We start from the raw sequence: 20398 nt of genomic DNA on the forward strand, positions 1-20398 counted from the left end.
CACTCTCTTAGCTCATGTGTTAGGCTTTGTGGTTAGAGGGAGTGGGATACTGTGGGCACCTTGGATCCACAGACAGTTTTGTAATCATTTAGTGAGAAGTAGGCTAGCTATATTCGAAGAAGCTAAACTTGTGGATACTTCCAGGTCTTTCCAGAATACTACCTTGTGATACTCCTGTCCCATTCCATTTCTTTTTGACTAAAGAGTCCAAATGTCATATGTCTTAATTATTCCCCAGTGCCAACTATCACTCAGAGAAACCTCCAAGGTGCTTAAGAAGTGAAGGTATTTCTAGAGTCAGAAGAGTTAAGATTAATGCTGCATGAATAAACAACAGTAGTGTACTTTGGGGAAACAAGGCTGTTTTGGGGAATGTCTCTGAATTTTGAGATTGATATCAAGGAGGGAAACCATGTCTTTCTTCATGTCCTCAGAGACTGAACCAGATGGCTGCAGGCTTGACTGAGTGTAGCAGTGCTGGCAAGCTAGAGACATTCCAGCTGTGCACTTTGGTGAACTTTGCTGCAGTTCCCTGTACAAGTTGGAAATGTGAAATATAATTTATTCTTTGACTGGGGACTACACGGGATGCTTCATGGGCTATTTATTTTTTAAAAAATTTGCTTTTTTTTTTAATATTACTTTCCTTTTCATGAATAACCTTTTCCTATCCAGAGAACCATCCACAGTAATAAAGAACATGTGGAGGGGTGGGGGGAAGAAGGGGGACGTTAGGCAAAATATGAGGGCTTGAACTAAAATAGTGCTTATGCAAGTAGAAAGAAGAAGACAGATATGAGAAATATTGTGAAGGTAGAAATGACAGAATTTAACACCTGATTAAATACATTGAATGAGGGGTCAGTGATAACATTAAGATCTGAGTGACTTCAAGGATAGTGTTGCCTCTGGCTGAAATGGGAAGTTTGGAAGAGGGTAAGTTTTTGGGGGGAAATGAATTCAGGTTTTGGATATGTTGAATTTAAGATGTCTACAAGGTATTGAGTTTGAAATAGCCAGTGAACAGTTGAGATGTGAGACTGGAGCTCAGGAGGGAGACTAGGACTGCATATGTAGATTTTTATTTATTTATTTATTTTTTAAGGCAGTTGGGGTTAAGTGACTTGCCCAGGGTCACACAGCTAGTAAGTGTTAAGTGTTTGGTCTGAGGCCGGATTTGAACTCAGGTCCTCCTGACTTCAGGGCCAGTGCTCTATCCACTGCTCCAAGTAGCTGCCCATGTATATGTAGATTTCGGAGTCATTAGGCTTAAGATCTTTAGTCATAAGGCCTTAGGCCTTACTAGAGAATTAACTGAAGTGGGAATCCTTTAGATGGAAAGTAGAGATGGGAAAGAGTATCTTGGAAACAGAATAGCTCTTTTGATATTGGCAAGGAGAAGGGGACCAGATGTGGGGGGCAGAGTGAAGAGAGCAGGTAGAGATTATTGGTATTTTTCTGGAATTATGAGTCATCCAAAGATCAGATGAGAGATGCATAGTAGGATGCCAACCTTATGTTCAAGATTCAGTCCTGGGGAGAGAATTACTTATATTTTAAAGGCTTTGTATTAGTACCAGTTTAACACAAACTTTTCTTGTTTTCTTTCATGTTATAATTTAGTATCATTCTCTTTCTTTTTCTCTTCCTTCTCTCTCCATTCCCAATTAATAATAGGGGCCAGCTACCTGTGTTGCCTTTTCAAGATCAGGGGAATTATTTGCTTCTGGAGGTGTTGATGAGCAAGTAAGTATAAACATCTGTCTGGCATACATTTGGGCTACGGACGGTGAGGCCATGCCACTCTCTCTCCTTCGTGTTCTGAAACCTGTGGACTTTAAATGAGGTGCATTCTCTGATTAGAAAAAATGGCAGCCTTTAAGACTAGCTGCTTCCACTTGGTAAAACAAGGTATGTTGTACTTAGAGTCTTCTCCATTGTCCTTATTTTTGGGGATTTCTTCTCCCTTGTCTGTTGTATAGAGGAAAATTAAGTAGATGAGAATATAGGTTGGATTTGATGCAACATGGCCAGTATAAGGATTTGAATTTTTAAATGTACATTTAGTTTTTCTTTCACATGCTAGAGCCTTTAACAGATAGATATCTTAAAGTCATTAATGTAACCACCAGCTTTGCAAGTATCCATAGCTTGAAAATTTATTAAACCTGTAAAAGTTCCTCCTGCCTTAGAGAATGCTTTGATTCTACTTGGCTATGATATCATGATATTATGGGGGTGAATCTAGGTTTCTGTTGCCATTTTATTAGAAAGGAAAATAGAGACATAGACATGTTGGGTGAATAGTAAAGTCACAAAACCAGTTGTGAACTTGCTCCTGTGTCCCAGTGTCTATGAATGAATGGGACAAGTGTAGAGCTTTTCATTCGGTAATTCTTTTTTTTTTTTTACCCCCATCAAATAAACATTTATTAAGCACATTGTGCTTAATTTTGTGCCAGTCACTGTGCCAGGGATACAAAAAGAGACCAAAGACAGCCCCTGCCCTCAGTGAGCTTACAATCTACTGGGACAGGATTTTAGAATGGATCCACTTAATACTTGGGCAGAGATTTCTTTTCTATTCTGTTTTTTTTGTTGCCTGACACAAACAGTCTGAAGCCACTGCATACACCCAAGAATGCTTGAAAAAGTCTCCTCCTGTAATTCTTGACCTTTTCCAGGCCAGCATTCTCTTCCTCACTACACTCATGCTGATGATTGATTGTTTTGCAACTTTCCTAACACCGTTTGATTGCAGTTTGCCCATAAACTGGTTGGCTGCCTTCTTTGTATTATGTAGAAATCGTAACATTTCCCTCCCTATGTATTTGTATTAAAAACATACACACTGCATTTATTTGTCTCTCTGCTTTTTCTCCCCTTTGAATTTTTTTAGCCCTTTGGTCCTATTTCATCTTACCAAGATTGGATTGCAAAAGATATAAAGTATTTTGTGAATCCCCGTCCCATTACAGTGTAGTCCAGTTTCAGGTACCTTTTGACTCGTCAAAAAATATTTTACTTAAATTAAAGTGGCTCTGTCCAGATTGTAAATATTTCTTTAAGGTCACAGACCAACCCTCATGACTTTAAGAACTGACATAATCCTGAGGAAGGAGTGAGCTCTTGATATGTTATTTCTTTTCAACTTTTAGTGGGCTCACATTTTTCAGATGAATAGTCAAATGAATGTATGGACCAGCCATACCTTTAAAAGTCATTAAGCCTGTAAAAGTTACCTTTAATCTACAGAATGCATTAATTCTTCCTGCACTTATCATTACTACCCCCTGATAATTCAAACTACTGTTCTGCCCCTGCTCTCCTGCCTCTACTCCCCAATCACTAGGATGAGAAAACCCAAGGATCTAACTGCTAGAAATACACAGCTTTCTAGGAAAACCAAATAGCAAAGGAATAGCGAACAGTTTTTGTCTTTTGTTTAGGCCCACTGGTTACCTCCCTTTGTGTCTGCTACTCAATTTTCCTCTTATTTCTTAAGTGTGTAGAGGCTTATTTCCACAGCTGAATAAGACCCACATATGGTTTGATATATATGCATGCATTCGTATATGTCTGCCCATGTGTATGTACATATATACACTTGTATGTGCATGTACACATATAATAACATACATTTGTTTCTTCAGGTGATGGTATGGAGGTCTAACTTTGATGCTACTGATTATGGAGATCCCCTGAAGAACCACAGATCTGGCAGTGCAGGGGGCTATGCAAAGAGTCCGGTAGGTGAATTTGCAGAAGTGGCTTTTGAAATCTTGGACTTTGGCAATGAATTGGGATTAGTGGGACATAACAGGATTTAGAAAAGTTGGGGATAGGAGAGCATTAGGTTTCCTGTGTATGAAGATCTTTAGATCTTTATTACCAAGTCGGAAGTACAAAGAACACTTGTATACTTTTGCTGTTTATTAATGAAATTCTCTTGTCATGTAAGACGAGTAGGCCTAGAAAATAATTAATCAATATATGTGCTTGATTTCTGCGGGCAGATATCTGACTTTCCTTTGTGCCCTATTTAACCTGTATGCCAGAGGCAATTTTCCTTGGCACATTATCTCTTTGTGGGAGGCTTCAGAAAGTTGTGATTTTTCTGGTGTAGAACCAGGCTGGACCCAACAACTAAGGGAGAGTTACTGAAGCACCAGCAGTTGTGGAACTTAGAAGGTTGCCCTGATTTCAGAACATTTTACTTTTGAAAACTACCGGAAGGAAGTCCATATTACCAAACCACTTCCACTAAGTTTAGGAAGATGTCTTTAAGAAATGCATGATGTTCAAATTTAAATTGTACAATCAACATGTGACTCATTCATTAAAGCCCTGGTATTTATGTCTGAAGCTAAGAATTGATATGTGGAATTTGTTACCCAGAGTGTTTTCTAAGTACTTTACATGCATTGCCTGCAGCCTATTTAAATCTGCCGTACTTTCGAGCCTTAGCCAACTGTGCATTCAGCAGATGAAGAAATTGACTCACTCGCCAGGAAGTGATATTTCCAAGGTCGCATAGCAAATCTTGACACAAATCTAGAAAAGAACATGGAATTTTTCTGATTTCCCTGTTTATTCTATGACTGACTAATCTGATCCTCAGCCATCTATCTCTCTCTAATCCTGTTTCACTCAGTTTATGACTTCTACCCAAGCTACACAGAGCTGAGATTGGAGGATATTTCCCAGGTGGGCCTGTCTGGTCAGCCAGCTGCATGAACTACTCTCTCTTCTTCCTCTCTAGGGACCATTCCCCCTCCCTTCTTTGTTTTTAGTTTGCTGTGGAGGTGACTGGGGATGTGTGTGGCTGTTTCATCATAGTTCATCTTGTGCTTAGTAATATATTTTCCAACCACGGCCTGAAGGGGTTATTCACGACCTGACACAGATTTCTGCCAGTCATCACCCTGATCTTCCAGCTTTCACTTACTGTAGAATCCTGTTGTTGAGTCATCTAATCTGATCTCCCACCTTTTTTGGGTATCTCTTCTACAACATCCCTAACAGATTGTGCTTGAACACCTCCACTTAGCAGGTGGTTGCTATTTAATAAAGCAACCCATTCCATATATTATTGTTGTTTAGGCATTCAGTCATGCCTGACTCTTTGTGACCTCATTTTCTTGGCAGAGATACTGGGGTGGTTTGCCATTTCCTTCTCTAGAGTATGCCCATTTTATAGATGAGGAACTGAGGCAAATAGAGGTTAAGTGATTTGCTCAGGGTCACATATCTAGTAGGTATTTTAGCCTGGATTTGTATTCAGATCTTTCTGACTCCAGGCCTGGTGCTCTATACACTGTACCACCTAGCTGCTCCTATTCCATATTTTTGTTGTTGTTGTTTGTTTATTTTCAGTAATTTCTGACTCTTTGTGACCCCATTTAAGAGTTTTCTTAGAGATACTGGAGTGGTTTGCCATTTCCTTCACCAGTTCATCTTATAGATGAAGAAACTGAGGCTAACAGGGTTAAGTGACTTGCCCAGGGCCACACAGCTAGTAAATGTCTGAGGCTGGATTTGAACTTGGGGAGATGAGTCTTCCCAACTCCAGGCCCAACCACTATGTCACCTAGTTGACCTCAGCTCTAAATGTTAGGAAATTCTTAATTGGGCTTAAACCTTCCCCTTATAATTTCTGTTCATTTGGTCCTAATTCTGTCTTCTTGAGCTACACAGAATAAATTTAATCCCTTTTCTAGGTGACAGCCATTTAAACATTCAGAAAATGCTAGTAATATTAATAATAAAGCACTTTCCATATTATCTCATTTAATCTCCACAACAACCCTGAGAAGGGAGGTGCTAATATTCTCGTCATTTGAAGAATGCTCATAGGTGCCTATTATTCTGATTATTATCATCAGTAATTATGATTATCGTTCATATTTTGTGCTTTGTTTTACAAAATGTTTTTCCTCACAGCTGTAAGACAAGCAGCACCCTCATTTTACAGATGAGGAGATTAAGGACAGAGAGGTTGCATGTATTCTATTGTCCTTGGTCATGTATTCACTAGCTGTGCCAGGATTAGAACCTAGATCTATTGACCTTGGACTTAACCCTTTTCTATTTTCTTCTTTTCTCTAGACTGAACATCCTTTTAACGGTTTGTCATTGAACTGAGTGGTTTCTAGACCTTTTGCTATCCTGGTTACCATTCTCTGGTTGTGTTCCAGTTTGTTGCTAACCTTCTTAAAAATGTGGCATGCAGTGGTGAACAACATTTCAGGTGTGAGTTGACCAGTGCACAGTGGGACTCCTAACTCCCTTGATTGAGATATTATGCTCTTGATAATGGAGCCTGAGTTTGCACTATTTTTTTCTTTTTTTCAGCAACCATGTCATACTTTTGAGTTTGAGGTCAATCAAAACCCAATGTCTTTTCTAGGTATAGAATGCAGTAGTTATTCATTCATCCAACAAGCATCCATTCATCACTTTACAGGCAGCATGGTTTACTGTGCACAGTACTAGGCTTGGAATCCGTAAGACCTGGGCTCCAACTCTGTCCCAGACAACGGCCCTGTGTGATCGTGGGCAAGTGTCTGTTAACTTCTCTGAGTACAATGAAGGAGTTCTAGACCCTCCCCTCCAGTTCAGAATTGCATGTCCTCCCTGGCACAAGCTCTGTGCTAGGAACTTCGAAGAGAAGACAAAAGGAGAGTTCCTAACTTCAAGGTGTTTGTGTTCTGTGGGGAGGGCACAGCTCACGTGCAGGGGAATGACTGCCAGTGATAACCATCATCATGTTGGCAGGTCTGGAAAACATTGACAACCATAAAGGGGTCAAAGAAAGGCCTTGTACCAGAAGTGACTGAGTTTTGACGAGAATTAGAGATCCTTAGTTTAACCATCTGTTTGGACAAGCATTTATTGAGAGTCTGGCATGTGTCAGGCACTGCACTAAGTGCTGGGGACACAGACAGAAGAGCAACAGTCCCTTCCCTCAAGGAGCTTACATTCTAATAGGGAAGACAGGATATAAATGTGCATGTACAAAATAAACGCGAGGTAATTTGGGGGAAGATAGTAATAGCCGGGAGATCAGGAAAGGCTTGATGAAGGAGGTGGTGCATGAGCCAAGCTTTGCAATTTGGAGTGTACCCAGTCACTGTGGTTGGATGACTCTCCAGCACTGTTCAGTAGCATATGAATAGGATTGGAAGAGATGGATAGTGGGAGTAATCTACAGTTGGGGTTTGGAAAGGCATGAGTGGTGGTAGGATATGGGGGGGTGGGGGGCACAAGGTATGAGTAGAGGACAGTGCAGTGTTGGACTGGTTAACTGTAGGGTCAAGATTGAGAAGGACAGAAAAATGAAGTTAGAATAGGGATAGGAGATTACTTGGAGATTACTGAGGGATTGAGGAGACCAGAGGTCACATTATGGACAGACAGATTTGGGAGGGATGAATTACTGGGAGATACAGAAAGTTAGGGTCATCTAAGGGAATTTTGGAATTAATCATGTATATAGAACACTTGTGGTAATGGTGAGATCAAGAGTGTGAATGTCCTTGTGGAATAAAAGAATGCCAAGTGGTTTCAAGAGGCTAAGGAACTGGGAGGCTACCATGTTTAAGGAAACATCAAAATGTTGAAGTCCCCTAGTGAATTTATTTATCTGTAAACAGGGGTGTGTGTGTGTGTGTGTGTGTGTGTGTGTGTGTATAGAATCTCACACATATACACATGTAATTTCAGGAGGAGGGAGAGAGGGCTAAGAACCGCTGGTATCCAGAAAGGTTTTCGATGGAGCTGGCCCATGTGTTGAGCTTGGAGGGAAGCTAAGAATTCTAAGAAACAGAGCTGAGAAGCGGGGAGTGCAATGCAGGCAGGGGGTACAGTTTGTGCAAAAGTACAGAAGTGGGAGATGGGGTGCTGAGTTTGGGGAACAGCAGATAAGACAGTTTGACTGAAAGGTAGAGTGCAAGAAGGGGAGTAATTTGCAATAATCTTTGAAAAGTTAGGCTGGAGGAGCAGCTAGGTGGCACAGTGGATAGAGCACAGTCTGAAGTCAGGAGGACCTGAGTTCAAATCTGGCCTCAGACCAAACACTTGACACTTACTAGCAGTGTGACCCTGGGCAAGTCACTTAACCCCAATTGCCTAAAAAAAAAAAATAAAGAAAAGAAAAGTTAGGCTGGAGCCAGATCATGAGCACTTTAATTGCCATGCTGATGAGTTTGTATTTTAGCCTCAATATATTAGGGAGCTACTGAAGATTCTTGAGGAAGGCAAACAGATGGAAAGGGGAGACAGGAAATTGGATCCAGTTAGGAGGGTGTTTCAGTAGTAAGGCAAGAGGTGATGAAAAGCTGCATGAGGATACTGGCAGTGTGAGTGGAGAAAAGAGGATGAAAGCAAGGCATGTGGAGGTATAACTGGCAAGACTTGGGAGCTGATCTTATATAATGAGGGGAGGGAGACTGAAGAATTGAGCAGGACTCTTAAGGTTGGGAAGCCAATTGACTGGAAAGGCAGTATTGACTTGATTGGGGATAGGGAAGTTTGGAGGAGAGATGGATTTGGCAGCAGAGGGAAGATATTAAAAGTTTGTTTTATAAAAGCAGATGAAATTACTCATAAACTTGTATTCATGTGTATTTCAATGTGGTATGACTGTTTTGCATGTGTATTCAATAATTGTGAACATACCTAAATTTAAAAAAATCACTTCCGACTTACCAAACTTAAGTGTCATGTGTGGTTTTCTCCGCCAGCCTTTCCCTAACAAAGAGCTTCAACTGTAGCCCTCAAAGGAAGTTTCTAGGAAAACAGGAATTTTAATACCTAGTTTCCCTATGTTTCCCTATGATATCATATGATATCATTTGGGAGTCCTCAGACTGGTACTTGCTGGGCCTGTTTCTCCTCCTCTTCTTCGCTGTCTTCACTTCTCATCACCCTCTTAGGCCAACAGCCTTTCCTAATCATGCCCTGTTAACTGATTCAGTAATTCAGTAATTCACTGTTCTCTGCTGTTGATCAGGATTTGACACTGATTAGAGCTAATTTTATTAACAAGATAAAATGAGAAAAACTTTAAGTTAGAAAATCTTGATTCTAATCTATATCTTGTTATCAACTTAACTAGTTGTTTGACCACAGGTAAATAACCAAACCTTTTTGGACCTCCATTTCTTCCTCTGTAAAATGGAGGTGTTTCTATCTCCATCTGTCTGACAGAGTTTTTATGGTAATGGATGTAAAAAGGCATTGTAAAGTATAAAGTACTACACAGTTGCACACTTGGTGATGATATTATTTGGCCTTCTCATTTCAGCCTGTTGAGATCTCTTAAATCTTAGTCCATTTGTTATATTAGTTTTTCTTCTTGCATAAGTGCTCATGAAACATCTGTTTAATAACCCAGTTTTAGAATTGTATTGAAGTTTGATGTGAAATTCACTGGCCTAAAGTTTCCAGAATTTGCCGTTTTGAAAATTGGTACTTTTAGTCTTCTGGCATGTCTCCTGTTTGCTATCATTTTTCAGAGATGACTAACAGTAATTCTTAGATCATATCAGCAGGTTCTTTCATTATTCTGGAATGTAACTTCTCTGGGTCTAGAGACTTGATCCCATTTAAAATGGCTAAGTACTCTCACATGATCTTGCTGTTTTGCACTTTACCCACATTCATGCTCACTTTTTCATTTGGAAGATCGTTCTCCTGAACAGAATGGTGGGAACAAAATAAAAAGCTCAGAGAGTTGAATAGTTCTGCTTTTCTTCCTTCAGCTGTTACCATGACACATCTATTATTATTACTCTAAGCAATAGGCCTATTCCTTATTCATCCTCTTTTCCAAATATAGCATTTAAAAACCCTTTTTATTATCCTTAGAATGTTCTACAAACCTGCTTATTTTGGGCTTCTTAGTCTTCCTTAGACTAATCTTAAAGGTCTCTCACTGTTTTGTGTTCTGCCGTGCTTAAATTCCCTCCTTCATAAGCTCCATGAGGACAGTGATCATGTTTTCATCTTTTTCTCCCTGAAAGCTTAGTGCTTTGTACACAATAGATGCTTTATAAATATTTGTAAAATGAGTTATTGTTCTTTGAAGAGCCATAAAAAGCTTTTTAGGAACTTCCTGTACAGCCATCCACGTTCATTTCTTTTAAAATGTTTTATTGGTACCCTTTTAAAATATCACTGTCACTTCCCAGTGATTCTCCTCCCTTTCTCCTCCGCCCATAGGATCCTTCCTTGTAAGGATAATAGCTAGCATTTAGATAATGCTTTATAGTTTGCAAAACGCTCTACAAATGTTATCTTCACAACAACCCTGGGAGGTAGGTGCTGTTATTCCCCATTTTACAGATGAGAAAACTGAGGCTGATAGTGTTGAAGTGACTTGCCCCAAGTAACATATCAGTAAATGTCTGAAGCTGAATGACCCAGAGGCTCACACTCTAGCCATGGTGTCACCCACCTCTTTCTGAAGTCTAGTTAAGCATAAATACACTCCACTTTCGTGTCTTTTTTCCCTCTTCAGTATAAATTTTAATCATAGTGTTAGAATTTTGTTCTTTAGACCCTCTCATCCTTCCTTGGCTATTTTCTCATTTAACGTCTTAGGCCATAAGATCATAACTCTCTAGTCTTTGAAAACTTAAAATCTTTTTTTTCCTCCTCAAATTTAGTGTTTACATCCAATCCCAGTGTTCTCATTGTTAGGAACTTTTAAGATGACATGGCGGGTGCATCCTAAGGTTACTGCAGGGTGTGCTTATTTATCGCTGCCTGTAAATCCAGAACAGCAGCTTTCCTCGTTGCTTCCTCTACCTTTTGAGAAAGTCAATGACCAGCTAGAGAAGTCAGTAACATATCAGAAACTCTGCTTCTAGTAGTGAGAGATCTCAAGCAGATGCTTCTATTGGTGAATTTACTCATTGTGGCATGTTTCACCTTAGTTCCAATTTTTTGAACTGTGTTGAGGAAATATCTTCTTTGTAGCTCTATCTACTATCAATATTCTGTTCCCATGATGTTCCCTTCTGTTTTCCTACTTCTTCAAGATCAATACCACTTCTCTCTCCCTGAAGTTCTCTTGATTCCTTTTATCCTCACTATGTGCTCGATGCTGTGCTTCTACCTTTTATGTTTGTGATTTCCACCAAAAAGCATACTGAGCGATTGGATCTGTTTCTTTTGAACATATTCTACCTGTCTGTTGCTATATTTCAGTTATAAGTTCCATCCCTTCAGGTGTCCGCAGTATTTACAAGATCTCTTTTTTAACACTTTGTATTTTAAATGTTAATTTTACTCTAATTATTACCTATATTCTGTTTATTGTTATCTGTGATCATAAGGAATATTTCTGATCTTTTACCTTGTTTGCTCCTGAAAACAACTGGATACTTTGTCTGCTACTTATAATTCGCACCAATTGTCTTCTGAGGAAACAGGTTTTATTATTTTATCCTGATAATATTTTTCTATTCCCCTTAAAATTTCAGTTTAAAGACCTATTGATCATATCAGTGAATCTTCTCTGCTCAACAACTTCAGTCACATATTTCTGGTTGGACATCTGAGTCAGTGTGAATAAATGAGTGAAAAAAAATTAGGAAATTTTTCTGAGAATGCCAATAATTAAATCTGCATCTGAGAACTGCCTGGGAAGAGATCACATTATTTTTGTAAACATATGGGAAATGGGTCGATATGCAGCTGTTGATTAGCAAATTCACGATAAAATTGGGCTACACTAGGTCCTCCTCACTCGAGAGGGCATGTGCCCCTGGGAAGAGAGAAATTGATGAATTGTATGCTGAGCTGGGGGGGGGGTGTGGGGCAGGGGTGTGTGTATGTGTATGTGTTAACAGGAACCTCAAGAGGCAGGATGTCTGTGGCCTTCTCACTAAAGTTCTTCAAACAGAAGACTGCATGTAACTGGGAGTTCTGTTGTTCAAACATGGGTTGAACTAGGTGGCCTTGGAGGTCTCAGGGAACTCCAACACTGTCATTTTAGTTGTTGGGCAGGGGCTTATTTTCTCCAGGTGATGGGGCATCTTCAAATCTCAGCCATGTGGCTGCAGATTCCCTAGTTCCTTTACCTATGTGTCTCCAATGGCTTTGTTAATTTGAGTCTTGGTATGTCTGTAGGAACATATCAGGAATTTTTTTTAAAAGGGCTTAGCTGTGGGGTGGGATCTACCCCTTGCCTATCATAGTCATAAAATAAATGGAAAGAAATGCAATGTGGATTATTACTACTGAGAGAGGATTAATGAAAGAGGAGTGTGCATTTATCTGGGGAACATTCGTTGTTTGCAAAATCACCCTGAATAATTCATTCTGACAGTCATTTTAGACTCAGGATCATTCTAGTTGACCATCTGCATTGATAACAGTGACATTTACAAGAAAATGGACAAATCTCCAAGGCACATTGCCATGTCAGTTATAGGTGAAATTTCAGTGTAGGTCCCATTAGGTTGTGCAGCAATATTCCTCTTTAAGAATTTTTCCTTTAAAGTACCTGTTACACATTTAATCCCCAAATCATCTTTTGGAGGGGATCTGTCTTCTTTGGTGGTGTTTCCTTTTCAAGATGGGAAGGGATTAGGATTTTCTTTGTGCTAGGTTAATATCACTGGTGGCATGTTTGATAACCAGTCTGTGATTGAATGGCTGCCTGCAGATTCAGGTAATTGCTGTAGCAGAATTCAGATGCCTTTTGTAGAAGCTGTGCTGAAAACTTAAGCACTCCATAGGCGCTTAGCTTTATCTCCACCCATAGTCATTTCCAAATAACATCTATTTTGTTGGGAAATATAAGAAAGTTCACCTATATTAGGAACTTAAGATGTTTCTAAATCTGGTGCTTTCATTTATAGTCTTTTATAACTAGGGAAAACCCAACTCAAAGCTGAGCTTTAAGGTCACAAGACAGGCTGTTTTATTAATCGGATGAAATCTCTAAGGAATATGAATTCTGAAGAGTGTAGTGATATTACTGACATTGTAGGGAAAGAGCTTCCTCTTCTTACCTGCTGCAATCTGCTTCAAATGTTTTCCCTTTGAGCGTTGTATGTTCCTTATTCTTTGTTTTTGTCCAGAAGAACATCTGGAAAAATAGTTTTTGTATGTTTAAGCATTGGAGGCTGGACAGAAGGAAGCAGACCTTTGTTGAACTTCGTAGTTTTTCTACTTTCTTTTGACATGTACCTGAAAAACTTTTACCTTTTAATTCATGTTTAGAATGGTTCAAAAGAACCAATAAACAAGTCTGGTATGCCAGCTCTAAGATTGCCTTACCTCAGAATTTTTATTGTGGGATTGAATGGTTAAAAGCACCGACTTTGAGATGTCACTCTATGTGATCCAGTTAAGCAACTTCTTTGTTTAGGGTCTAGCCAATTTGGCTCCAGCGGGCTCATTTAAACAAATATAACAGAGGGCCCCGAGATTAGGTCAGGTCCTACAAGTTATATAAAAAGAAATCCCCATGAATGGGAGATAATGATCTCTTCTATCTCAGAAAAATTCCTGTCAACTTTTCACCATACTGCCATGGACCTTGAATGAGCAGTTACATCTCACATTCTTTGGATGAAATGCATGTCTTTGAGCATTCTCTGAACAGTACTCAGTTCTTTGCATGGAGCTATTTTCAAATGTGAGTAGAAATTTACAACTTATTTTTAGACACATTTCATGTTGAAGAGCATTACCATTTCCTAATCATTCATAATAATAATGGACTCCGTTTTCCGTCTTTCTTCACTGAATCATGGAAAAGATGCAGTTTTCATCACATGTGTCTATGTAACTTTCTCCTATTTTAGAATCGTGTAATGCCATATATTAACCAATTCAATTGGCTTTTGGCAATATTAACCTATCTATTATAAACAACAGACCTGAAAGAACCATTGTTTATAGATGGGATTTAATGGTTTTCCTCTTGATTAGGAACAATAAATCCAGTGCTGAAAATGAGAAGGGCCTTTTCCTAGGAGAGGACCTCATTTATCTTTTAAGGAGAGGCCATGAATTATATATTGAGAGCATCCAAAAGGTTTTGATGTGAAGATGAAATGTTCATAGTACTTCAAATATGGTACTGATCTAGGAGTGGTATGTGATTTAATTGAACCTGAATTCATGCTGGGCATTAATTGGTATCTTTGACAGCTTCAGCAGAGTGTCCAGGATTCTTCAAGGTGGTCTTTCAGTATAAGTACATGGTCAGGGTTCATTTGGAAAAATAGTATATCCCGGTAACTGTCCATACTGCTTTAGGCCTAGGCTTATATGTGACACATCAAAGACATAGCAAAGAACAAGGAAATTGGTGTTAGACTATGCTTCTAGGTCTTAAAAAAGTTTTTCCAGAGCAGCAGACAATAAAGCATCATTAAAAGTATCTGAGATTTAGGGCTTCCATGTACAAATAGCGTGCTCTCAATTCAGCTCATTAATGTTTTTGCTTTTTACTTTATCTTTTTTTTTTCTTTTTCCATTAATTCCATTGAAAATTAGATTAATTTTGCAGCACAGTGTCACAGTACCTTTTGGAACTCCTAATATTTGGTAGTAATTAACAATGAAAGCAGAGGTTATTTAGCATTGATTGCTTCCTTTCAACAGATACGCTTATCCTTCTGCTAAATTTAGCTTTTGACATTGGATGTGTCATTTCGCTTACGTATATACATACTCCACTTACCATTTCAGTGGGCTTCCCTTCCCTGCCCTGCCCCCCAGAAAGAAGCTACATTGTAATACTGTCCTAAAGTCAAAACCCCAGAGAATGAATAGTTCTCTAAAAGTGCCAAGAAATGTTCTCATCCCTTAAAGTTCAAGGCAGGATGGTTTCTACTATCTTCCACTATGAGCAAGAGAAATTGAGAAGCCATTTGAGTTGAATCCAGGGCACACACACCTGGCAAATTAAAAGGGATGTGTTCTTGCTTTGGAGGTAAAAGTAAAAGGGAGATCTGATGCTAGGACGAGTCAATAAATGTTCCTGTGTGCCTACTCTGGGCAAGGTCTTTGGGGTGGGTAGAGATGAATAAGACGTTCTCTGCTTTCTTGGTGCTTCTCATGGTCTAGTAGTGGAAAGAAGACTCAAACAGATAACAATAATACAAAGTAGTATAGAATAACATTTCACATGTGTTGCTTTAGGTTTGCAGGGTACTTTTCTCACAGCAGCCTTGTGAAATAGAGTGCAGCTCTTATTATCCCCGTTTTACATATAAGGAAACCAAGACACAGAGCACATGGCTAGTCATTGTCACAAGGGATAGCTAAGAGTCAAACTTGAGTTTCCTGAATTCCAGTCTCTCTTTCTGCTACATCAGATTTCCTTTCAATAGTACATGAGAAGTACATTTTCCCATAGCACATGAGAGGGTTGTGGGGAGTTGGGGGAGAAGGTTGTACTTCCAACTATGACTTTCTTTATGCGATAACTTAGTGTTGTTACATCATTGTTTCCTTGGTGGAAATGCAGAAATCTAGTCAACATGGTGTGTGTAGTATGCATTAGTTGCAGTTTAGCTATTCCTGGAATTAAACCCTTTTTCATTATTCCAGAGAGCTATGTGACTTATTGGTCACTGACAACATCTCCCCAGTCCTGAATGATAACAGTGTGAATGCTTTACCTGTCTTCTTCACATTTTTCCCCTCCTATAAGAGTTAAAGACAACAATTTCCTGTATTGGCCTATATTTCCTGTACTAGGGTAACTGGGTAGAGCTGGGACGAATGTGATTGTTGAGTGGGGGTTTGGTTATTCGTGTGTTTTAAAACCTCATTTTTGAAGACTTTAGAGCAAGAATAAATACTAGAATTGGGTGCTCTTTTTAGAAAAGCTCTCTCCTTTGCCTCAGCTCTTGTCCTTCACTTTTTTTTTTCAATATTACAAAGATAGCGTTTGAGCAGAATATCTCAAAGCAATGGGAAACACGCACACATAACACCATGTGCCATTCATTTATTGTGCAGCCTTCCCCCTTTGCTTCAGTGCTTCCCAATCAGTTAAAATGCACTGCACATTGTGTAGGAGATGGACTAGTTTGAAGTTGACTGACTCTTTTGTAGTGGTCAGTTAAAATGGAACTGTGGCTACCAGTCTCTCTGTGCTAATGTACTGCAGCCTGAGGGAGCTGATGTGTATGTGCCACTCTCTGGTCGCCTAGGTTCTGTGTTTAGGAGAGGAAGTAAAAGGGAGAGCAAAAGCATATCCCAGAGGGGCCATTCTTTGGTCTTGGGTCATTCATTGTCAGGTGAGGTGGCCTTATACAGTGCAGGCATTTTGTGCTTCTGTATTCACAGTACATATTTCTGTCTCCTTTGGCTTCAGAGACATCAGATATCCTTTGAGTAGACAGACAAGTGCCATTCATTCTCCCCCTTTTATTGTTTACAGCAGGTTGTTGGGACAGCTATGGCTAAACCTCTCAATCCAGAGTCAAAGAAAGGGGACAGTGACGCATACCAGTGATTTGGTGCTGAATGGAACTTAATTTTTCTTTCCTTTTTGAAACCACCTTTGGGGCAGACCACTGAAATGGTTTCTCCAAAGTGAACAGATACTTTTTACTCCTCACTTTCTCATACCTGATGCATCTCCTGTTTTCAGGCCTGGTTTGTTCGCTCTCTGGATGTAGTTCAACCTATTCAAATTTGCCAGACATCTATTAAGCATCTGCTGTGTGCAATGCACCGTGTTTGGAATTACAAAGAAAAAACAAAGCAGTTCTTAAGGAATTACATTCTTCTGTGACGGTTGAGGAGGGGGGTGAAAACACTAACAACTAGGTGGCATTGAAAAAGGGCTTCACATGTGATGTGGCACCTGAACTGAATCTTGAAGGAAGATGAAGATTCTGATGAGGAGGAATATGGGAAATGGTCTTTCTGAATCAATGGAGATGGGAAATGGGGTGTTGAGTTTGAGGAATAGTTAATTATTTGGCTGGAGCATAGCTTGTGAATGACAGACCTCCCTCCTTGTGGTAGTAAGAATTCCTTTCAGTTATGGGTTGGACTAGATGACCCTTGAGTCCCTTGAGCTCTCAGGTTCTGTGATTTCTATGAGTATTATGAAATAAGGTTTGAAAGTAAGGTTGAAGTTCTTACCAATTTAGTGAAGGGCCTTAAAAGGCCAAGATGAGAGATTTGCATTTTATACAAGAGACAGTGGGAACCACTGGAGGGTTTTTGTAGGGTAGTAACATGGGCCTTTGCTTTAGAAAGAGCTTTTTTTGAGGTTGTATGTATAGGTTCCCCAGTAGAATCTTCACAAATGTGGCAGACAGAGAACCTCGCTTTTTGTGTTATTCTAGGTATTTGAAGATTTGGAGTGAGAACCAGGAATGAGCATCCAAGAGAATTGGTATGCCTAGTATTCCCTGACTTTAGCAGCATTAAAAACAGTAAAAGAATGCCCTTTCAGGTAGGATCCTGGTGCCATTTTGCAGGTGAAACTTGAAGCTTACTAAAAGTTAAGTGGAAATATCTGAATTGAGAGAGCTGCTTCCAAAATCTTGACTTGTAACAACCGCTGTACATTGTGATATAGTGGAAGTACTGGGCTAAGAAGTGACCTGGGTTTCTAGTGCCAGATCTGACATGAATTGACTGTGACCTTGGACAAGTTCCTTCCTCTCTCTAGGTCTTGCTTTCCTCTCTCTATGAAATTAATGGGTTGGACTGGTTCCCTAAGGACTTAACCAGCTCTGAGATACCGCAAATACCACCTTTGGGTCAATCTGCTTGCTTCCTGAATGAATTGATTACCAGCATGTGGGTCATGTCTGTTGCCAAACACATTTTCTATACTTAATATATTTCTAAAGAAAGAGTTTGTCTTTATACACGTTGTCCTTGAGCTTGTCAGAAATACAAATGTGAATGGTTAGATGTGGTTTTTTTTTCTTCTAGTCAATAATGTTCATTAATGTGTTGGGTCTATTGGAAAATATAGTAGAGCAAGTCACAACCAAGCAGTGTTAGAGTGCAGGGGAGAAAAAATGGTCTTGCCTTTATATTGGGAATATCACTTGAAGCTAATGCGGGAACTCCCCCCTTGCTATTCCCTGATACTGTGACTTTAGTTAGCCTTTAGAATAGAGGAGGACAATGAAAGCACCAGTGATTTTAATCTTAGTGTGATTTGAAAGCTGAGGCTTTGCTTGGGTCTGTCCCAGATCAGAGGTGCCCATGATGCTCTAACAGTTAAATAGGTGTGTGTGTAGGAATGAGTGCACCCTCCCTGCACCACTTGTTGCTGATGGACAGGCCTGTCATCATGCCCCTGCCTTCTGAACCTGGGACCATCTGGGTTGTACAGCAAAGATGTTCAACTCATGCCTGAATACTTCCCAAAATGAATTGAAATATAATTGAGAAATGTTTAACTGAAAAAAAAAATAGAATATGCCATAGATGATGTTAAAGTTTCTGTTTGAATTTAACTGTTGTTGCTGTTGTCCAGTAACTCTTCTGTGGTGTACTTCTTTGCTACCTGCCTTCTGGTTTCCTCAGACTCCCTTCCTGTTCAGCAGCACCAACCCAGGCTTTCCAACTCTGATTTGCTCTTTCCTTTCCCCCACTATATGGATTCTCAGTTAGTATTCTAGATTTTGTGTTTCAGGATCTTGCCAATCCAAAGCACCTCTTTTTATCTCCAGCAGAGCGGTGGAGGCAGATTTCCTCAGTAATGATCACTCTTCATATATGTACACTGCTTTACAGTTTTGAAAGTTGCCCATTCTCACATTTGATCCTTGTCATAGCCCTGTGAGCTACAAAAGCAAGAAATTAATATGCCAATTTTACAAAGAGAGAAACTGAGACTCAGAAGAACAAGGACTTGTTATCGCATTACAAATATATAGCAGAGGCAGAGCTCAAACTTCTAGTCCACTCTTCTTTCTACTGCATCTTGAATTTAGTGATTGATTGATTGATGCAGACAAGAATGGTACTGAATGAGAAGGACTGAGAGCCATACAAATGGAAGGATTGCATACATGGAAGGGGGTAACAGGTATATTGGAGGAGTGAAATAATAACTCTGATTTCTATAAAGTTATATGCTTTACAAAATGCTTTTCTTCAAAAATCCCATTAGACCAATAGTACAAGGAACATCCACATCTATTTTATAGATGACGAACTGAGGCTCAGAGAGGTTAAATAATTTGCCTCTGCTCACATAGCTAGTGTCAGAACCTCCCGTAGAAATGGAATCAGTTGACAAAGTCTCATTTTGATTATCTGGGTTAAGTTGTATTTGGTTATAGTGAGCTATTTTTGAATAGCTTTGGTCTTGGTTGAGTATAAGGGTCCAGAAATAAGATATAATATCCTTTAACTATGTCACACCAGTGATTCATTTCAGCCTAATAACTCTTCTTATGTTCCCTTGATCAGTTAGTCAAACTACTATTTTTTTAAAAGAATTGAACTTGACACTTACAAATACACACAAATGAGCATTTCCATATACAAAGTAGAGCACAAAGAGAAGATGAATCTCTATTCCATACTGCTTGCTTTAAAAAAAAAAAAGTGATCGATTCAGTCCATTATTTTCAAAACTCTTCTGCTTGTGTGTGCTACCTTCTGAACTACTCCCTTTCTCCTCTTCCTCTCCCTCACTCACTCACTTCTTCCAATTAAAAATGGGGGTAGGGGTGCAGAAGAGGCAGCTAGGTGGCACAGTGGATAGAACTCCAGCCTTGGAGTCAGGAGGACCTGAGTTCAAATCCGACCTCAGACACTTGACATTTACTACCTATGTGACCCTGGGCAAGTCACTTAGCCCCGGCGGCCTCACCAAAAAGAAAAAAAATAAAAAATAAACGAGGGGAGGGAGAGGATTTTAGCAAATAATCATAGTCAAGCAAAACATCCAAACAGTGTTCATGTCCAAAAATGTATGTCACTTTGAGTCCATCACCTCTCAGGAGATGCCTAACATGTTCATTATAGATCCTCTGGAGATGTGGTTAGTTATCTCTTTGATCAGAATTCTTAAGTCTTTCAAAATTGTTTTTCTTTGTACAATATTGTTCTCATATAAATTGTTCTTTTGGTTCTGTTGACTTCACTCTGCATCAGTTTTTACTTCCCAGGATTTTCAGAAATCATCTCTTGCATCATTTCTTATGACACAGTAATATTGCATTGCAGTGTACCACGATTTATTCAGCTATCCCCTAAACTTCTGTTTCTTTGTATCCCTTCCCCCCCTTTTTAGTGATCCCTTTGGGAACAGAAATTTTCTTTTTCTTGTGTGGTTAACTTCCTCTACGTATCATTCTCCTTCTTAATACTCCCTTTCCTTATCCCTACTCATTTCCCTGTTGAGTTTAATGTATTTCTATATCAAACTATGTGT

At 39.4% G+C, this 20398-nt stretch overlaps 1 protein-coding gene across 2 annotated transcripts in view; it reads left to right on the forward strand.

The window, feature by feature from the left end:
* The window catches only part of POC1A (POC1 centriolar protein A), a 176088-nt gene that overhangs the window by 67104 nt on the left and 88586 nt on the right, over positions 1-20398 (forward strand). For both annotated transcript variants that reach the window (XM_027837050.1, XM_027837049.1), the window contains exons 8-9: positions 1678-1746; positions 3654-3749. In XM_027837050.1, coding sequence (XP_027692851.1) covers positions 1678-1746; positions 3654-3749 — 165 coding nt within the window. The remainder of the gene's footprint in view (positions 1-1677; positions 1747-3653; positions 3750-20398) is intronic.

Source organism: Vombatus ursinus, unplaced genomic scaffold (assembly GCF_900497805.2).
Source record: "Vombatus ursinus unplaced genomic scaffold, bare-nosed wombat genome assembly UNPS02014820.1, whole genome shotgun sequence".
In the NCBI taxonomy this organism is placed as follows: Eukaryota; Metazoa; Chordata; class Mammalia; order Diprotodontia; family Vombatidae; genus Vombatus; species Vombatus ursinus.